Raw genomic sequence first — 16,447 nt, forward strand, 5'->3', positions numbered from 1 at the left:
TTGTACAATCTGGTTTGACACTGAGAACAACAGTCGAAGGTTGTTATGACTTATTTAACAGAGAAAACCCATGCAAACATAGAGAAGCCGAAACACATGAAAAAAATGAACTGACACGGAGTGAACAAAATATTAGGAGAACTTTATGTCAATTTCACAGGAAAGAGTAATTGAATCACAGTCCAAAACTATGATTTTGATTCCCCTTTTCAAACCTATTCCATACACAGTGATGCAAATTAGGGATGCAAATGGAATTTTTTACTGTCCCTTTAAAGCATTTTAGATATGGTCCTTATATTTTGGTCACTCTGAAAATGTGTAGCTGACCTACTGTCATATTACTCAAATATATACTTGTCCTACCTTCTGCCAGCATCCAGGCATTGGTAATCCATCTGGGCCCTGTTTAGAGAACAGTAGCAGGGGGGAAAAAACCATGAGGACTGAGACTGAGAATGGGATGTTTGGTGTTAACAGAAGCATCAAATTAATAAGCCCAAATAACTTGTGGGAGATGGTAGGGACAACATCTCCCATCCTGCCTAACTGAGACATCATAGCTAAACCACATTCTGGCAAGGACAAACTGCCACATTGAGTAAACCATCACAACTTGCATCAAACCACAAGAAAATGATCAAGTTAGACCATTAATTATACTATTAATTTTGGTTTTACAACTGACTGGTTAACATGAGCAACCTGTTTGCAGTTTACTGCTGTCTCACAGGTTGAAACAAGTCCTCAAAATTGAAACAGTTTGTTGCATGTGGAGCCACTGAGGCTAAAGACAGTGTTTGCATCATTGTGTCCATGTTGAAATACTGAATACTGATGCCGTGGTGTCTAGTTTAGGGAAGGAAAAGTCAGAATGCAAACATAACTTTCTCTGACTTATTGCACCTGGTGTGAAACTGACTTCTTTAATAGGATCTTAATGTAACAGGAACTTAACCTACAGTTACTACTGTACCAACAGATGGACAGATTAAGGGTATGGCCGAATACATTTTTTCAAAATGGGGCACTAAGTCTGCAACAGTAATTCTGATAACATGTTTCCTCTGAGTGTTATGATAAAATCATATGAAATATTACATGCACGTAATACACAGCAAAATAAAGCTCATGCACATCAATATGTTGATAATTTTTGCTCTCTGATTTTATTATAGTTGCCCCACTAGCTGGATTTGGGGACACTAGAATAAAATCAGGGAGTTTATCGTAAAATAAAGTTATTGCAGCTGGTGTAGATGTAATTTAATGAAATGACACGTGTGATATATGAATGTTTTTTTTTTACCTACTATACCTCATTTCTATGTCTACATACAGTATGCTTATACAATCACTATGTCCTTATTAATTAGTTCTCTTATACTTTTACCATTAACATTTCTACCCATAGTGTAAGAACGTCATGCATCACAGTTTCAGGAGCAGAAAGCATCATAAAAAGCATGAACAAAATATCTTTCATTTTCTCATCTTGAATAGGTCTGGAGCAATAACCAGTTGTTTTTCCGTTGTCGTCATGGTCTGGCCCAATTGGTACAAATACAGGAAGGGGGAAAAGGGGAGTTAACAGAGTAGAGGAAGGGTCCATGTGTCGGTAGCGTGGGCATCAGTAAAGGAGTCTGTGTTAGCATCAGGTTAAAAGGTAACCGAGTCCAGGAAGGAAAGAGGATTTAAGCAGAACTTTTTTTCTACAGTTTTAATCAAGGGAATGGAAGGATTTAGTTAGAGGGATAGATTTAAGTATCAATTATATCAATAATCGTATGTTTCTTGTGTATGTGTATTTCGCTTGTAATTATGTGTGGTATCTAAAAGAGGCTGCTTGCAGTCAGGAAGTTAGTATATGAAGTACATGTCGGTGCATGGTGTTTGTTTTTGATTTTTTAACGATTCATAAATGGAAAATGTAGTTGTGATTTAAATAAAGTGTGTTCATGCCTGTCAAGCTCTCAAGTCATGCATGGTTTTGTTTCAGTAATGACTGAAAGTGAGCGGCATGCATGGGTTAGAGGTGAAGGAAAAAGAGAAATACTGTACCAATTGGCATGGGGCATCCAGCCCGTCCAGACCTGGCTGCCCTGGTTCCCCCTTTTCACCCTTAAATCCCCGGAAACCCTGTTTGCAAAGATGACCTAGGAGTGTTACTGGGAGAGAGGTGTATGACCCTTAACCCCTGCATCCGTACACTACAACGGACACAAGAGGGGGGTGAAGGAGGAGCTACCCTGTGAGCTCGCTGATACCACAATCCAGCCCAATTATATGTTTTTCAGCATTTAATGGCATGTTTTTGTGTCTGTATTGCAGTGTTACAGGAGAGTAAAGGACTCTATGTTTCAGGTTGCTATGGTCTGGTGGAAGCTGTGTTTCAGGTTGCTATGGTCTGGAGGAAGCTGGGTATCTGTTTAGCCACAGGGCGCTCATCCTTGTTTTGGGACGACTGCTCTACGCGGCTGGGAGGCGATTGCCAGCTCACAGTTGGGACATACCAATGGGCAGGGTGCATCTAATCCAGGGGCACCCTGTTCTCCTTTCTCGCCCTTAGGCCCTTTTTTGCCCTTCTTTCCCTTCTCCCCCTGCGGATACAACGTTTTGGTCAAGTTAGCATCATTGTTTGAACATTTGGGACAGCACTGATATTAGGAGGGGAGTGATTAAAAAGGGAGGCTATTGCTCACAAAGGAGAAAGACACATGGTCAACGTTAGATAGGAGGGGATACCAGACAGTATTGGGTATTCTAAAAAACATTCCTTAGGACAGGAAGAGAAGGAAAAAGGGGAACATTACAGTAGGAAGTAGTAAAAAAACAGAGCTAAGCGCCAAAAGGGGTATCAAGGGCACGAAGGATGAGAAGAAGTAGCAGGGAAAAAAACCTCCTCAAGGACAGAATTAAATCTACTACACACTGAAAAAGTCCAAACTGTATCCCTTCATATTTGGGTTGGAGTTAGTCTTCTTATGTTATTTAGTACATGCATGAGAGAATAACAAAATACTGAATAAAAAAAGAGGATATCAAATGTTATCTGAAGTGACTGATATAACAAATTAGAAATTATATGAGAAGTACTTTCCTTTTACACTTCACAGAAGTATTACCACAGGTACATTTCCGACCATCACAAGATGAGATGTGCATTTTGTATACATAATTTTACATTCAATGGTATACATTTTCAGCAATTTATACTATAGTGTATTGTGTTTTTAAAATTCAGTACTCATAACTCACAATTAAAAGTGCTATTTTAGTGCAAAAGAAGCATTTTCCTTGATCGTCATTCAAATTCTGTCATCCATAATCGTTCAAATTCAGTGTTGACAGTTGAACAGGAGCAGTGCTCGGATCTATTCGGTGTTGGAAAATGGTTGCTAAATACAACAGAGATTCACAGAGACGTGAGAACGCTAAACGCAAATTGTGTTTTATCTTTAAGGAATGGGATACAGTTTCTCAAAGACACCAAACGTCTAAGAAACACATTATAAGTGTTAGTAAGTGTGGAAACATACAGATTAAGCACTGAAAGATATACTGTATACACAAGCAAGGGAGAGGTTATCAACAGGCTTAAGAAGTCATGGCAGTGACATGTTTTAAGTATGTTCATGCATGGAAACAACAGAAATAAAACTAATGTGTATTTTAAGAGCCTGTTGTCAATGGACTTGTGTGGTCTGACATGTTGAAATCACTTTGTCCCCCCGATGCCCCAGAATGAGATCTGACTTGTGACTTTTGAGAAATGAGATGACAAATCATTCAAAAGTGGAGAACAAACATTTGAGAAGACTAGGTATCATATTTTATGCAAGGGATATTTATCTATGTATTTATATTATTGCCACTGTTCATCACACCCCCAACCGGCACCATCAGACACCGCCTACCAAGAGCCTGGGTCTGGCCGATGTTTCTCCCTTAAAGGAAGTTTTTCTCACCACCGAGTTTTCTTCCTTAAAGGGAGTTTTTCCTCGCCACTGTCACACTAACTGCTTGCTCCTGGGGGAATTACCGAAATTGTTGGGTCTTTGTAAATTATAGAGTGTGGTCTAGACATACTGTATCTGTAAAGTGTCTTGAGATAACTCGTTTTGATTTGATACTATAAATAAAATTGAATTGAATTGAATGTTTAACACTGTATGGTTATCCAGTTATTTAATTAAAATTCTGCTTGATGTGTTAATCTCGAGAAATCCTATTATGTCTGTAACAATATAAGAATTTCATTAAGATGCATAAACAAAAATAGATATTAATTCAAAATTCCTTTCAATCACTCTATTCCTTGCAACGACCATATACACGACCTTTGATCAGTGAATTAAAGATTAGGAGAAAACTAAACTTACTTATAAAAAAAAATACCTCTATATTTCCTGTCACTGTCCATTGACATCAGTCCTGTGTTATGTGTTAAGGGGTTGACAAGCCATTATATCCTAACTACATCTACCTTTTCTCCTCTTTCCCCAACGTCGCCTTTCTCTCCCCTTAAGCCTGGCAACCCCTGGAAAAGTACAACTCCACTTAATTACTGTGGCTTTACTATGCAAAGACAGGAGAGAGAGTGTTCTTGTCCTGACAAAGCTGAAGAAAACACATCAGGATCAAACTAAAAGAGCTGAAAAAGGGTGAAAAGTAAAATAAATAGACCCCAAGAGGAAGTGGAGGGATGTGTAACAAAAATGTGTATATTATGTACAATATGCTTTTAAATATAGAAAAGTTCATACAAAGGGAAAAAAACAGCACTTTTCCAAACAATTGCAACAACATATGCACACACAAAAACTCAAGCTTAATGCATTTTTGATATTTGTCAAAGGGTTGAGTATAGTATAGTAGTACAAACTACTTAACCATCACTGATTAGCTAATAAGTACCAGGTGTGGAGCACCACATAGTAAACACAAAATAAACTGTTATATGTAGTATATGTGTCTGTTGAATATAAAGTGCAGAAGTAATATAAATGCTGCGATATAGTCATTTATGATAAGTGCACTTTGTAGAATTCTTATCTCACTATTACTGAATCAGTTGGATTGTGGAAATGTGCTAACTTCAGCTACAGAATATTTTCTTTTGGTATATATTTGATGAATTACAGGCTCATTTACATAATGTTACTTATAAGATTAAGAATATATGTGATACTTGTGGGATGGGGATTAAAATGAACTGATAAACTGAGCTGTTGCATACAATGAGTTGAGCATGTGGGTTAGGTTTCTTTGTGGTTCTCCACACCTGGTGCTAATACTGATGATAGAGGTCAAATCTCCTTAAGCTTGGTTTTTGATGATAATAAAAAAAAAAAAAACATTTTTATGTTTTATTTCTATATTTAAAAGTTTTTTTTTGCCAAGCACCCCTATAAGCTAAGACCTACAGTAAGAACTATCCTCTCTCTGCCTTCAGAGAAAACTGAGCAAACAAAGTTTAAAAGACTTACATCCAAGCCTGGAGTTCCAGCAGATCCCTGCAAATAAAGAACATTAGTTGTATCATCATTATGTACAGTAGCTGACTTTAACAAATGCTGACATTTACATCATTGGATCATACCTTGTTAAAAAATGGGGTTAATGTAAGCAGCAATGTGCAGATTTAATATAGGGGTAATTATTTTCCTGCTTAAAGCTGACATTATTCACCTTTCTAGCACTAAAAGCTACTGTTTTAGGGACAATAGTCAACTTAAAGTAAAGATGGTGCCACTCTAACATGTGGGAAATGTGCCAGCTAGTTAAGGGTGATAAGACTGTGGAACATAGACAGGCTATAAGAATCTCTCAAAACCAGAATAAGGGAGCATCTCCAACCAATCACACACACAAATAATTTCATATCCTAATAATTCAAGACATAATAATATCCACTTTAAGCTAAATTCAGCTCACACATTTATCTGTACTCATCCCTGATTAAAGATAATGTTTCTTCAACATGATCATCAAACTTACAGGCAGTCCATAAGGTCCCCTTGGTCCTGGCTCGCCAGGTGCTCCTCTCTCACCCTAATACAAATTAATCAGTGTTACAATTAAATAAAACACCCCAAAAAACACCTCATATTACAGTTCAGATAGATACATCAGAGAGATTTAAAGTCAAATTCAAATGTGTCTTACTATGTCACCCTTCGGTCCAGCTGGACCAGCTGGACCCGTAGGCCCATCCGTGCCCTGCAAAAAGTAGTGTTGCCATGGTGAGTTTACATCATTGGACTATAGCAGGTATTTCAAAATAAAGTTGATTTTCCAAACAAATAACAAATGGAAAGCTAAAAAAAATTGTTTAGTGTCCACATTTGTACAATATTCCCATCTGGTTCGAACTACAAACAGCACACAGAACTGCTGCTAGTACACATGCATTGGCCACAAAGGACATTTACAACTGCTGACACAGTTAATGTATGAGTGTGTGTTAATGCTGAGTTAATGCAACACGGGACAAAACGAGAGCCTTGAAATGCCTGCTGTTACTGCTTTCTGTATGGTAGCTATGCTGAGAATTAAACTCAGTGTGAATTAACTCCACTACTGAGACCTAAGCTAAGATGTAATCATCCGACAGAAGTGTATAGAACTTTCTTTTCAGTCACAGTGAGATACAATGAAATGAAGGTTTGGGACTGTATGGAGGATGAGAGGGAGAAAAGTAGGCAGAAGTTGGGTGGTGAAGCCTCTTGGTCAAATTACACTCACCCTAATTCCGGGCTTGCCGTCCAAGCCGGAGGCTCCCTGCGTGGTTATGGAGGTATGAGTGACATGAACAAGGCGGGATTAGTACCAGATGAACACTGTTATTAGGACAGGTTGATGGCAGGGTTTACAACAACTAAAATTACACTGTGTGTTACAGGGAGCTCGGCAAAATAGTCAGCCCAGGCAAATGAAAACGAGGACAGAAAATGGAGAAGGCCACACACACACACACACACACACACACACACACACACACACACACACACACACACACACACACACACACACAGTGCGTCTCACTATCTTTGTGGGGACCCGTCATTGACATAATGCATTCCCTAGCCCCTTACCCTAACCTTAACCATCACAACTAAATGCCTCACCTTAACCCTTACCCTCACCCTAACCATAACTTAATTCTAATCCTACAACCAAGTCTTAACCCTCAAACAGCCCTTGGGTCCAGCATTCATCAAGCTGTACGGACCCCACAAGTATACTGTATTCCCGGTTTTTGGACCCCACGAATATAGTTAAACAAGAACACACACACACACGCACGCACGCACGCACGCACACACACACACACACACGAACATACACTCAATTGCACAAATGCACAATAAGAAATCAGAGATTTCTATGGATGTCTGAGGAAATAAAGGACAGGACTTTGTGGTTGGAGATATCCCAAGATGCATGACTGTACTCACGGGGAGACCCAGTGGTCCACGGTCCCCTTTGTGTCCTGGTTCCCCTCGGATACCCTTCACACCGTGCAAACCAGGTTCCCCCTAAACAAACAAAGGAAACAAGGGAAGAAGGAGAAAATGACACCGTTTCTGTCCCTGTGATTGCACCACTGCCTGTCTCATCGGTGTCATATTGGACGGAGGTGATGTACTTGTTGATGAAGTTGACTGTTAAAAAAATGTAATAACATCTTCTAGGCTCGCCCCTGTGGTTCGTCCTGCTTTACAGCAACTGACAAAAAGACTAATTACAACTTTATGAAAAGCACTTGCTGCAGTAATGCTTCACGTTTCTACAAGAAATAGTGAAGATGCATCAGTGACAGAAAGTAGAATCTAATAACTGACGCTTGTTCTTTTCTACGATTAATACATATTTCAATTTTGAATGAGGTGTCTGAGGAAGCACAACTGCATACACAAATGTACAACTATTTAATAGGAAGGTATTACAATCACACTTGATTCTCACCAGAGAGTGAGAAGGACGACTAAAAAAGTGCCTGTCTTGGAGTCATAATGACTTGAATGTGAGTTGTCATGTGAAGACTTTTGAGATTTACCTTTGGTCCTGGGAAACCATGGGGGCCCTGAAAACATTGCAAAATATTAGTTTGTGGCTGGTCTCATAGTAAAAAATAAATAAATAAATAAAATATATATATATTTTTTCTACTAATCTATCCTCCTTTTCCTTCTTCTCCACACCACAGTAAACAAGTACAACAGGTGCAGTACTGTAACGTTTCCCACAGGCAATTATTGCCAAGTCCTCAGCCCTGTGTTTCATTCTTTTTTTGTTCCTAGGTGACTTTATACAAGTAAACACTGCTGTGGCATTACACAGAATACAACCTGGTCTACTATACTATACTATACTATACTGGACTACAAACATTCAGCTGGAAGATGCAACCAGTACAGTAACTGACAGCATCAGTTTGTTGGCTGGATGACTTGTCTTTACTGTGAGTCTGAAGACCCACAGAGGTTAATACAGTAGAAAAAACAGACATATTCTGAATTTTTTTTAGCAATGAAAGCTGCGTTGTCTGAGAATACAATTAGACCTTAGTTTTACCTGATGTTGGTATGCAAAGGGAGGATTTATAACTCGCATGTTTAACCATAGCTGGGACTTGTTGGATTGTAAACTGTGCATACATTGTTACTGTGATCAATGGATCGATCTGTCTAATGTGTTTCAATGTGTGTTCATTCCTGCAGCACAGATAATTAAATTAGTTGGGCTTGTTCACAAGGTGGTTTAAAGGGGTGGTTCAGAATTATGGACATAGGACCTCATTTCCAAGTTAGCCAGTGTGTTATTTATCAGTGGAGACCGTTTTCAACACTTTTCATCCAGTCCTTCCAGTTGCAGAGTTCGCTGGTGCTAGGCTAGCGCAAGTCAACAGTATCTGCTAGCCTGCCACTAAAAACCCACTCCACAGTACACCCGAGGCAAATAAATTATAACGCCAGATTATCGATGTAAATGTCTGTTGATAGAATAATGTTAGAAATAAAACTACCCTTATAACGCATTGCAATAGTTATACTTTGTTCCCTGTAGTTGGTAGCATAGGCTACAGCAGCGGCGGAGTGATATTACCTAGGCTACTGAGAAAGCCGGTTTCCATGCCAATCACACAAGTTTATTTACCTGCCGCTGCAATTTGCATGTAAACTGTCCGAGCTTACATGACTTTTCTGTCAGCAATTACCTAAAGTTAGCGGTTAGCCCAGCCAGGTATCTACCAAGAGTGTAGCGATACCGTTAGCTAAGGTTGTCACTCTCCACAATGCATTGAACTGTAACGTTATCTCCACTAACGTTGTCAGTCTCAATCTATCAGTAGCAGCTAGGTTAACGTTATGAAAGGGGCTAGCTTTATTAGCTAGAGTAGCCTAACAAATGTTATTAGCTGTTCATCAGTAGCTGTTGGTGCATCTGGAAAAATGGATGGAACCACATTCGTTGTCAGTGACTTGTGGTCCTTTAGATAGCGGGGTTTTTCAAAGTCGTCTGGTCAAAAATTATCACTACACATTTGCCACTTGAGTAGAGTCTTGGCCTTGATGTTCAAGCCAGCAGCAAGAAGCCACAGTTGGTTCCTTTCTGGATCTCCCAATGGAAATTTGTGGAAAATTTGTGGTGCCCATCCCTGGTTTATTTTTACAATTTCTAAATGCACACTGAATCACCATGTTGCCTAGTCTTTAGTTTCCAATCCAATGCTTCAATACCAATGTACTAGGCTACTACTAGGTGTCCCGACTGTAGTGCGCTTCTATGTATACTTTTCGGCGCAGTACTACTAACCGGAGCAAAGTAAAATTCCGCCGCTGCTGAGAAACTAGTCCCTCAAAATGTAATGCGATCATTGAGATGCAAGGATAGTTTTATTTCTAACATTATTCTATCAACACAGACATTTACATCGATAGTCTGGCGTTATAATTTATTTGCCTTGGGTGTACTGTGGAGTGGGTAAGACTTTTTTTAGTGGCAGGCTAGCAGATACTGTTGACTTGCGCTAGCCTAGCACCAGCGAACTCTGCAACTGGAAGGACTGGATGAAAAGTGTTGAAAACGGTCTCCACTGATAAATAACACACTGGCTAACTTGGAAATGAGGTCCTATGTCCAAAATTCTGAACCACCCCTTTAATGTGCCGACACACATCATTACATTGCAATCAGTAAGTCAGATTGCTTACACTTTATAAGTATGGTCATGAATAACATGTATAAAATCTATATTTGTAGTTTTATATTATGTGATTTATTAAGTTTTGTTCCAAAAACGACAAGTACGCATTATCGCCAATAGATGAGACTTTTTGGAAACACTCACCATGGGTCCTGGGAGTCCATGGGGCCCTGGTGGCCCTGGAGTGCCGACGATCTGCAAATATTAAAAACAGATATTTTAACACCAAATCATGATTCTACAATAATAATAATAATAATAATAATAATATATATTATAGTTGGACTGCAGTTTACATTTACAGTACAACACAACTGTATGTAAGTTTGCAATGAAAAGCATCTTTAATACAACTACTTTATTATTATTATCAGTATTTTTATGCTGAGTCATAATAATGTGTGACTTACTGAAGAACCTTGAGGACCAGGTAGACCTGTATCTCCCTTATCCCCTTTTACCCCATTGACACCCTATGGGAAAAAAGCTTCATCAAACATGTGTGGTGTAATAGGATGGGTGAAGAAAGATTTTTTTTCAGAGGCGTGTGTATGTAAATTCTTACGGGTAGACCAGGTAAACCAGTTGCTCCTTTCTCCCCTGAGGCTCCAGGCATTCCCATGTCACCTTTGGAACCTTTGTAGCCCTGAGAGAGGAGGGAAACTATTCAGATTTTTGTTATGCAAATGTATTTTTTAAATAGTAATAAACACACGATAAGCGATTTGCTCTCTGCACAGCCAGGTAAGGCGCAAAGCAAAGGTCAGCGCAGGTATTCGTCATGGTGGGTGGCAAGGAAGCTATTTCCTGTTGCTAGGTAACAACAGCTGTTAACTCATTGGTTGCGCTTTCGAAAGGTCAGCGGCAACTAGCTCAAAGTTGAAATAATTTTAACTTTGAGCGCAGCGCAAAGCGGCAAATCAGAGCGGTGCGTGACGCCAGGGGTAGCGCAGCGCATAGTTGGGTGGCACTGCTGTCCCCATAGGAAATCAACGGAACGGCCAGCACAAAGCGGTTTTGCCGCCTATCATGTGTAGACCTAAGATGTAAGATCTATAAAAGGTTCTAAGTATTCATTGGGTCTGCTTATTCCTCTGAGATAATCCTTAATATAAAGGGATTTAAGTAAAGGTATTTTTTCTTCATGAAGTAATTGAAAGTTGAACTAATATTTACATATATACATGATTATACATGATGAACTCACTCTTTCACCATCGAGTCCAGGGAGACCAGGCATACCACGATCCCCCTGGGAGAGGAAACAACAATATTTTACAAACACAGTAGAAATACAGGTGTACAATATGATGTACACCTGATTTTTTTTGTTGAGATTTGCACATCCAACATTGTAGGTGGGATTGCTTAAGCAGAAGCACAATTTGCAATGTGTTTACCTTCATACCCTCGGGTCCTATCGGCCCAATAGGTCCAGGAGGACCCTTAACAGAGAGACGGACACACAAGGAGGTTCAATTACATTTCTACTCAACTGAAGAAATGTACTTTTGATTGATCATTTTGATATTAACTTATTGTTTGAATACAAGGAACTACATCATCAATGGAACTGACCATCACAATGAAATGACTTGCAAACAGCACAAACAATGTTAGCAATCACTTATGAACTACTGATGCGCAACTGAAAGACATGCCAAAATCAAAAACATGTTAGCTACAACATAAGTAATTATCATTATTGATGGATGAGTGAGTTACATATTGTTGATTCTTTCATGATCACGTTGGAATTAAAACATTACTTTCACTGAATTTGAAGCAATCATGTTTGGAATGATGTAAGACATTCAGTTACTGACAGAGATTCAGTGATTTGTTGCAATCACAGTGGAAGCTTCAGAATGAGAGATGAATAAAATGATCATTCTAATGTACAGTAAACTGAGTTTGTATTGAATGAAACATGCTAGTTTACTACAATGCTAATCAACTTAATACATAATGTTGCTTTTATCACTCTGGAATACATACTTTAGTGCCACCTTCACAGACAAAAGAAGGATCTTTAAACTTGTCCATTTCAAACAATTTTAAATATATGCAGTTTTTTTGCATGAAGAATACATTCTATACTTAGCTAAACTTAGCATATGTATCTTAAACACTAGAATGATGCTAGAATGTGTGACACTTAACCTGCTAATTCCGTACCATGCTAACGGACATAATCCAAATAAATTTGAGTTTTGGTCAGTTTAGAATGTGATATGCGAAACATGCTTATTTTCTACCCTGCTAACCAAAATCATACATAATGTTGCTTAAAAATGTGTCACTGTCACAGAGTCAGGCACAAATGATACATCATTTGTGTTCCAAGTTGGGTTTTCCAAAACTTAGTCCACTTTGAACAACATCTATTTCAAATTCATGACGTTTTTTGCATGGAAAATACATTTTATACATAGCTTTCTTAGCTTATATACGTCAATGCAATACTTGGCTGGTGACAGGGAAATCAATGATCAGTGACATTAACTTCCTTCTTCCACTTTGTCTGTAATGTGTACGCATTTTCTATCCTGGAATACTACCTGGCTCCAGATTTGCTGCTCGTAAGCTTCATTACACATGAATTGAACATAATAATTTAAACAAATGCAATACACAAGTAAAACACTGAATCAATGAAGGTCTTAAAACTAGATTAGGTAATAAAGCAGGACCCAAATTAAGGTCTTATCATATCAGTCTATATTATGCTTGGTGCATATTCCCAAACAAATCTCCGATTAAATCATGGAATGATTCTGACCTAACGTGTGACTGTGTAGTTTTGGAAAACCCCTTTTTTTCAAATATTTTCTCACAAGGTTGTTTTAAAGGATGTTTTACTGACATTTACAGAGACAACCATCATCTCAGACACCTGGATGGGTCGATCACACAAAAGCATGAATGCAGTGCTGAGTAGTGTTACATTCATTGTTAAGCAAACATGTTGCAGGGTGAGGCGGCACAAAAACAACACAGAAGTGCAAATCAGAGTTGGGATTGGGTTGGGCCCATGCGAGGACGAATATGAATCACTTATGGAGATGACACAATACAAAGAATACACAGAGCCTAATTACCGTTACTGTAATAGTGGTAATCTTCTGCAGTAGGCCAAAGAAGTGGTAATGTGGAAGTGAAAGAAAAGATTGCAGAGGTCATACAGGAAAGGTACCTTTGTGTCAGAACATATCTGCATAAAATGAGTTATTTATTGTATGTTAGCTTGTATATATGTAGAGGAAATACCTGGAATAGTGTTCATTTGGTATTTTTTATAAGGTATTGCACTTTAATTTAATCAATACATTTTCTTATAGGACTTTGGTTAGGCATGGTTAAAGTGGAGTTCAAACACAAAACATGCCAAAATACTAGTGACAGACCGATTATCGGCCCTGGTCGATTATCGGGCCGTTTTTTTGGCAGTTTGCAGATTATCTGTATGTGTGTTTTATTTGCCTGATAACCGATAAAGTTAATTTATTAAAAAGTGCTCTACTTTGGCTGCGTTACAGCTCTGTGTCTGTCCCTCTGCTTCGGTTTCACTCACCGCTGAGTCTGACTTAATGTCCCGCCCACAACACTATCTGACTATCTGTTCTAAGTGGGTATTATGTTGAAAGTTTCTAATTTATTAAATCATTTCTTAAAGCATCTAAACAGTGTTGGAAACAGTCCAGAGTTTGTAATGGAGGTCTTTGTGAAGCAACAAAGATGAAAGCAGTGAGACGTGTTGAGTAACCACTTGTCTGACCTGTAAAGCCTCCTGAATATTTCCATTGTAGTCGATGATTTCAGTGGCTCCTTGGTCTCCTTTCTGCCCAGGTGGCCCCTGCACATTATTGACATCCAGGAACACATTTAAACACACATTCTTTCAAACTGCACAGCCAGACGTGGCGTCAGCTGATTTTGCCGGGGCTTCAGCCCCGAATGTTTCGATTGTAGCCCCGAATGTATTTTGAAAAGTTGACTGACAAATATGAAACCGGACAATAGCCTTTTTTATTTCATTGTGCTTTGGCTTTGCACATACTGCATACAGCCTGTTAAAATAGACATAGGTCTTCCACCTCCGACGTAGAGCAGCGTACAGCCTCTTCCCTAAACTTTGTCTCATTCAGAGACCAGAGTCTCAAACGGGGCTCTGAGTCTGTCAGAAGGTCTGAGATCTACCGTATCAGCAGAGAAATCAGGTAGATTATTTTCTGAAATATAGTGACTTTATTCTTGTAATAGCCTATTATAACTTTATTTTTCTCAAAATATCACGAGATGGGATGAGTTTTATTTTGAATGTGTACAAAGAAATCTTGCTCAAACATCTGAAATATTACAGTCCAGGGGTTTATTAATAAATTAAAATGAATTAATGTATCATTGAGGTGAATAATTGTCATATGCACATTTAAGGAGGTTACTTCAACAAAAGATGCAAAAGAGCAGGGAAGAGTAGATGATGCCTAGGCTACATGTGTGCTGACTCAGATATAATTAGAAAAGTTGATCTACAGGAGAATAAATAGTTGAAAGCAATACAGAATGCCTGACAGCCTTACTGCAATATATTCCATTATGTTTTTATATTTGGATTATAATCTATGTTTCCCTTTACATAAAGATATTTCCAGCATAAATTGATTCAGAAAAAGATAGAAATAGGTGCATACAAATTCACCTGAATGCAGGAAATGTGTTTAATGCTCAAAATTTTCCCATCATAAGTCACCACACAAATCTGGAAACAAAACCTTAGCCTTTGGCTTGGCAGGCCAGTTATGATTAGGCCAAATGTTGGTGTCATCTAACTAAGATCTACAAACTGGGCAGCTAAAATGAACATACACTGGTCATTAACAAGCTGGGCAAGCCAATCGCTGTTTTGCATTGCATTCAGTTTATTTAAGTGGGTCCGGGCTAAGCCCCGAATCTACTCAAGTCCTAGAAACGCCCCTGTGCACAGTCGATTTATACAGAACATCAGAGACATAAAAAATATCAGAATGCCTCTTTTCCTAAAACTGCTAAGGCGTGACTGCTACCCCCTGGTGGTAATCAATAGGTAGTGCAGCATGTCATGGAAAGTTAAAGTCTATAAAGTTACCAGCACGCAACACCATGAAATCATCCAAGAAAGGTGTGAATACAGGCATTTATCTTCTTTAATAAACTTGCTTACCTTTGGGCCAAATGATCCCTGCTCCCCTTTGTCTCCAGTCTCCCCCTGATGTGAGAAGACAAACAAAAATGATTTAAAAAATTGCCATTACTATTATTAAAACATTCTCCTTTGTGGCAATATATATAATGTGTGGAATATGTTTTGTATAGTATAGTATAGTATAGTATAGTATGACACATACTGTATGTGACATTTTCACTTTTCTATTATTTTAAAAGGATGCTAGCATCCAATTGAAATGTCATTTTTTGTATTCATATTTGTGCATTGTGGAGACCTGGGGCATGTTCAATCTCAAAACGGTTTCCGTGTTGAATGACGTGTTTCCTCGGAACGGTGTGAAACGGTGAGCAACGGCTTTGAGATCTGTTTTCTCTCATTTGGTGGGTGTGTCTCTTGTTTATTGGCTGTGTCACGGGTGATAACCAATCAGCAGAGAGGTGTCTGTAAACTTGTGGTAATAAAAAGGCAGAGCGCTTGCGCGCACAACAGGGTGTTCAACACACCTCCATTTCAGTTTAAAAAACACGTGTTGCTATGTTTTGTCGGGGCTGAACATGGCCCTGGTACAAGAACAGGTGCAATAACACACATCAACAACACTGCTAATTAGGGCGCTGTGTTCACCAAATTTAAAGAAAACATATCTGCCAAGCTCACCTTTGACCCTTTAAGACCAGGTGTACCAGCCTCTCCTTGTGAACCCTGCCGTGAGAAAGAAAACATAGATGATGTAAAGAGTCATGAGGGACAAGCTAAGTACTTGAGATATAAACATGAAATTGAAAAGCATAAAAAAAAAAATTCACTTTCTTTATGGGTTCAATCCAAATTCATCATAAAAAAATTATCATCAACCTCTCGTACTATTCCCAAGAGAGCAACACAGTCAGCTTCACTGACACGAGCAGCTTTTAATATGCCATAACTGCAGAGCAATGGAGAAAGTGTTTATTATTACTCTGGCATTGATAAAGAAGGGGTTTCACTTTTGGGGGTTTCTAATAGGATGTGAAACAGATCTGCGG

General features: G+C 38.7%; 1 protein-coding gene across 1 annotated transcript in view; it reads right to left on the reverse strand.

The window, feature by feature from the left end:
• Window positions 1-2,444: 2,444 nt before the first annotated feature.
• The window catches only part of col25a1 (collagen type XXV alpha 1 chain), a 143,887-nt gene continuing 129,884 nt past the window's right edge, over window positions 2,445-16,447 (reverse strand). Inside the window, exons 20-36 of the mRNA XM_078276167.1 lie at window positions 16,080-16,124; window positions 15,417-15,461; window positions 13,992-14,069; window positions 13,315-13,338; window positions 11,614-11,658; window positions 11,421-11,465; window positions 10,779-10,859; window positions 10,624-10,686; window positions 10,358-10,408; window positions 8,063-8,089; window positions 7,461-7,541; window positions 6,748-6,783; window positions 6,169-6,222; window positions 6,001-6,054; window positions 5,490-5,516; window positions 4,487-4,540; window positions 2,445-2,600 (exon numbers count right to left, since the gene is read on the reverse strand). Of these exons, the coding sequence (XP_078132293.1) occupies window positions 2,445-2,600; window positions 4,487-4,540; window positions 5,490-5,516; window positions 6,001-6,054; window positions 6,169-6,222; window positions 6,748-6,783; window positions 7,461-7,541; window positions 8,063-8,089; window positions 10,358-10,408; window positions 10,624-10,686; window positions 10,779-10,859; window positions 11,421-11,465; window positions 11,614-11,658; window positions 13,315-13,338; window positions 13,992-14,069; window positions 15,417-15,461; window positions 16,080-16,124 (966 nt within the window). The remainder of the gene's footprint in view (window positions 2,601-4,486; window positions 4,541-5,489; window positions 5,517-6,000; window positions 6,055-6,168; window positions 6,223-6,747; window positions 6,784-7,460; window positions 7,542-8,062; window positions 8,090-10,357; window positions 10,409-10,623; window positions 10,687-10,778; window positions 10,860-11,420; window positions 11,466-11,613; window positions 11,659-13,314; window positions 13,339-13,991; window positions 14,070-15,416; window positions 15,462-16,079; window positions 16,125-16,447) is intronic.

The sequence above is a fragment of the Sander vitreus genome, chromosome 19 (genome assembly GCF_031162955.1).
Source record: "Sander vitreus isolate 19-12246 chromosome 19, sanVit1, whole genome shotgun sequence".
Lineage (NCBI taxonomy): Eukaryota > Metazoa > Chordata > Actinopteri > Perciformes > Percidae > Sander > Sander vitreus.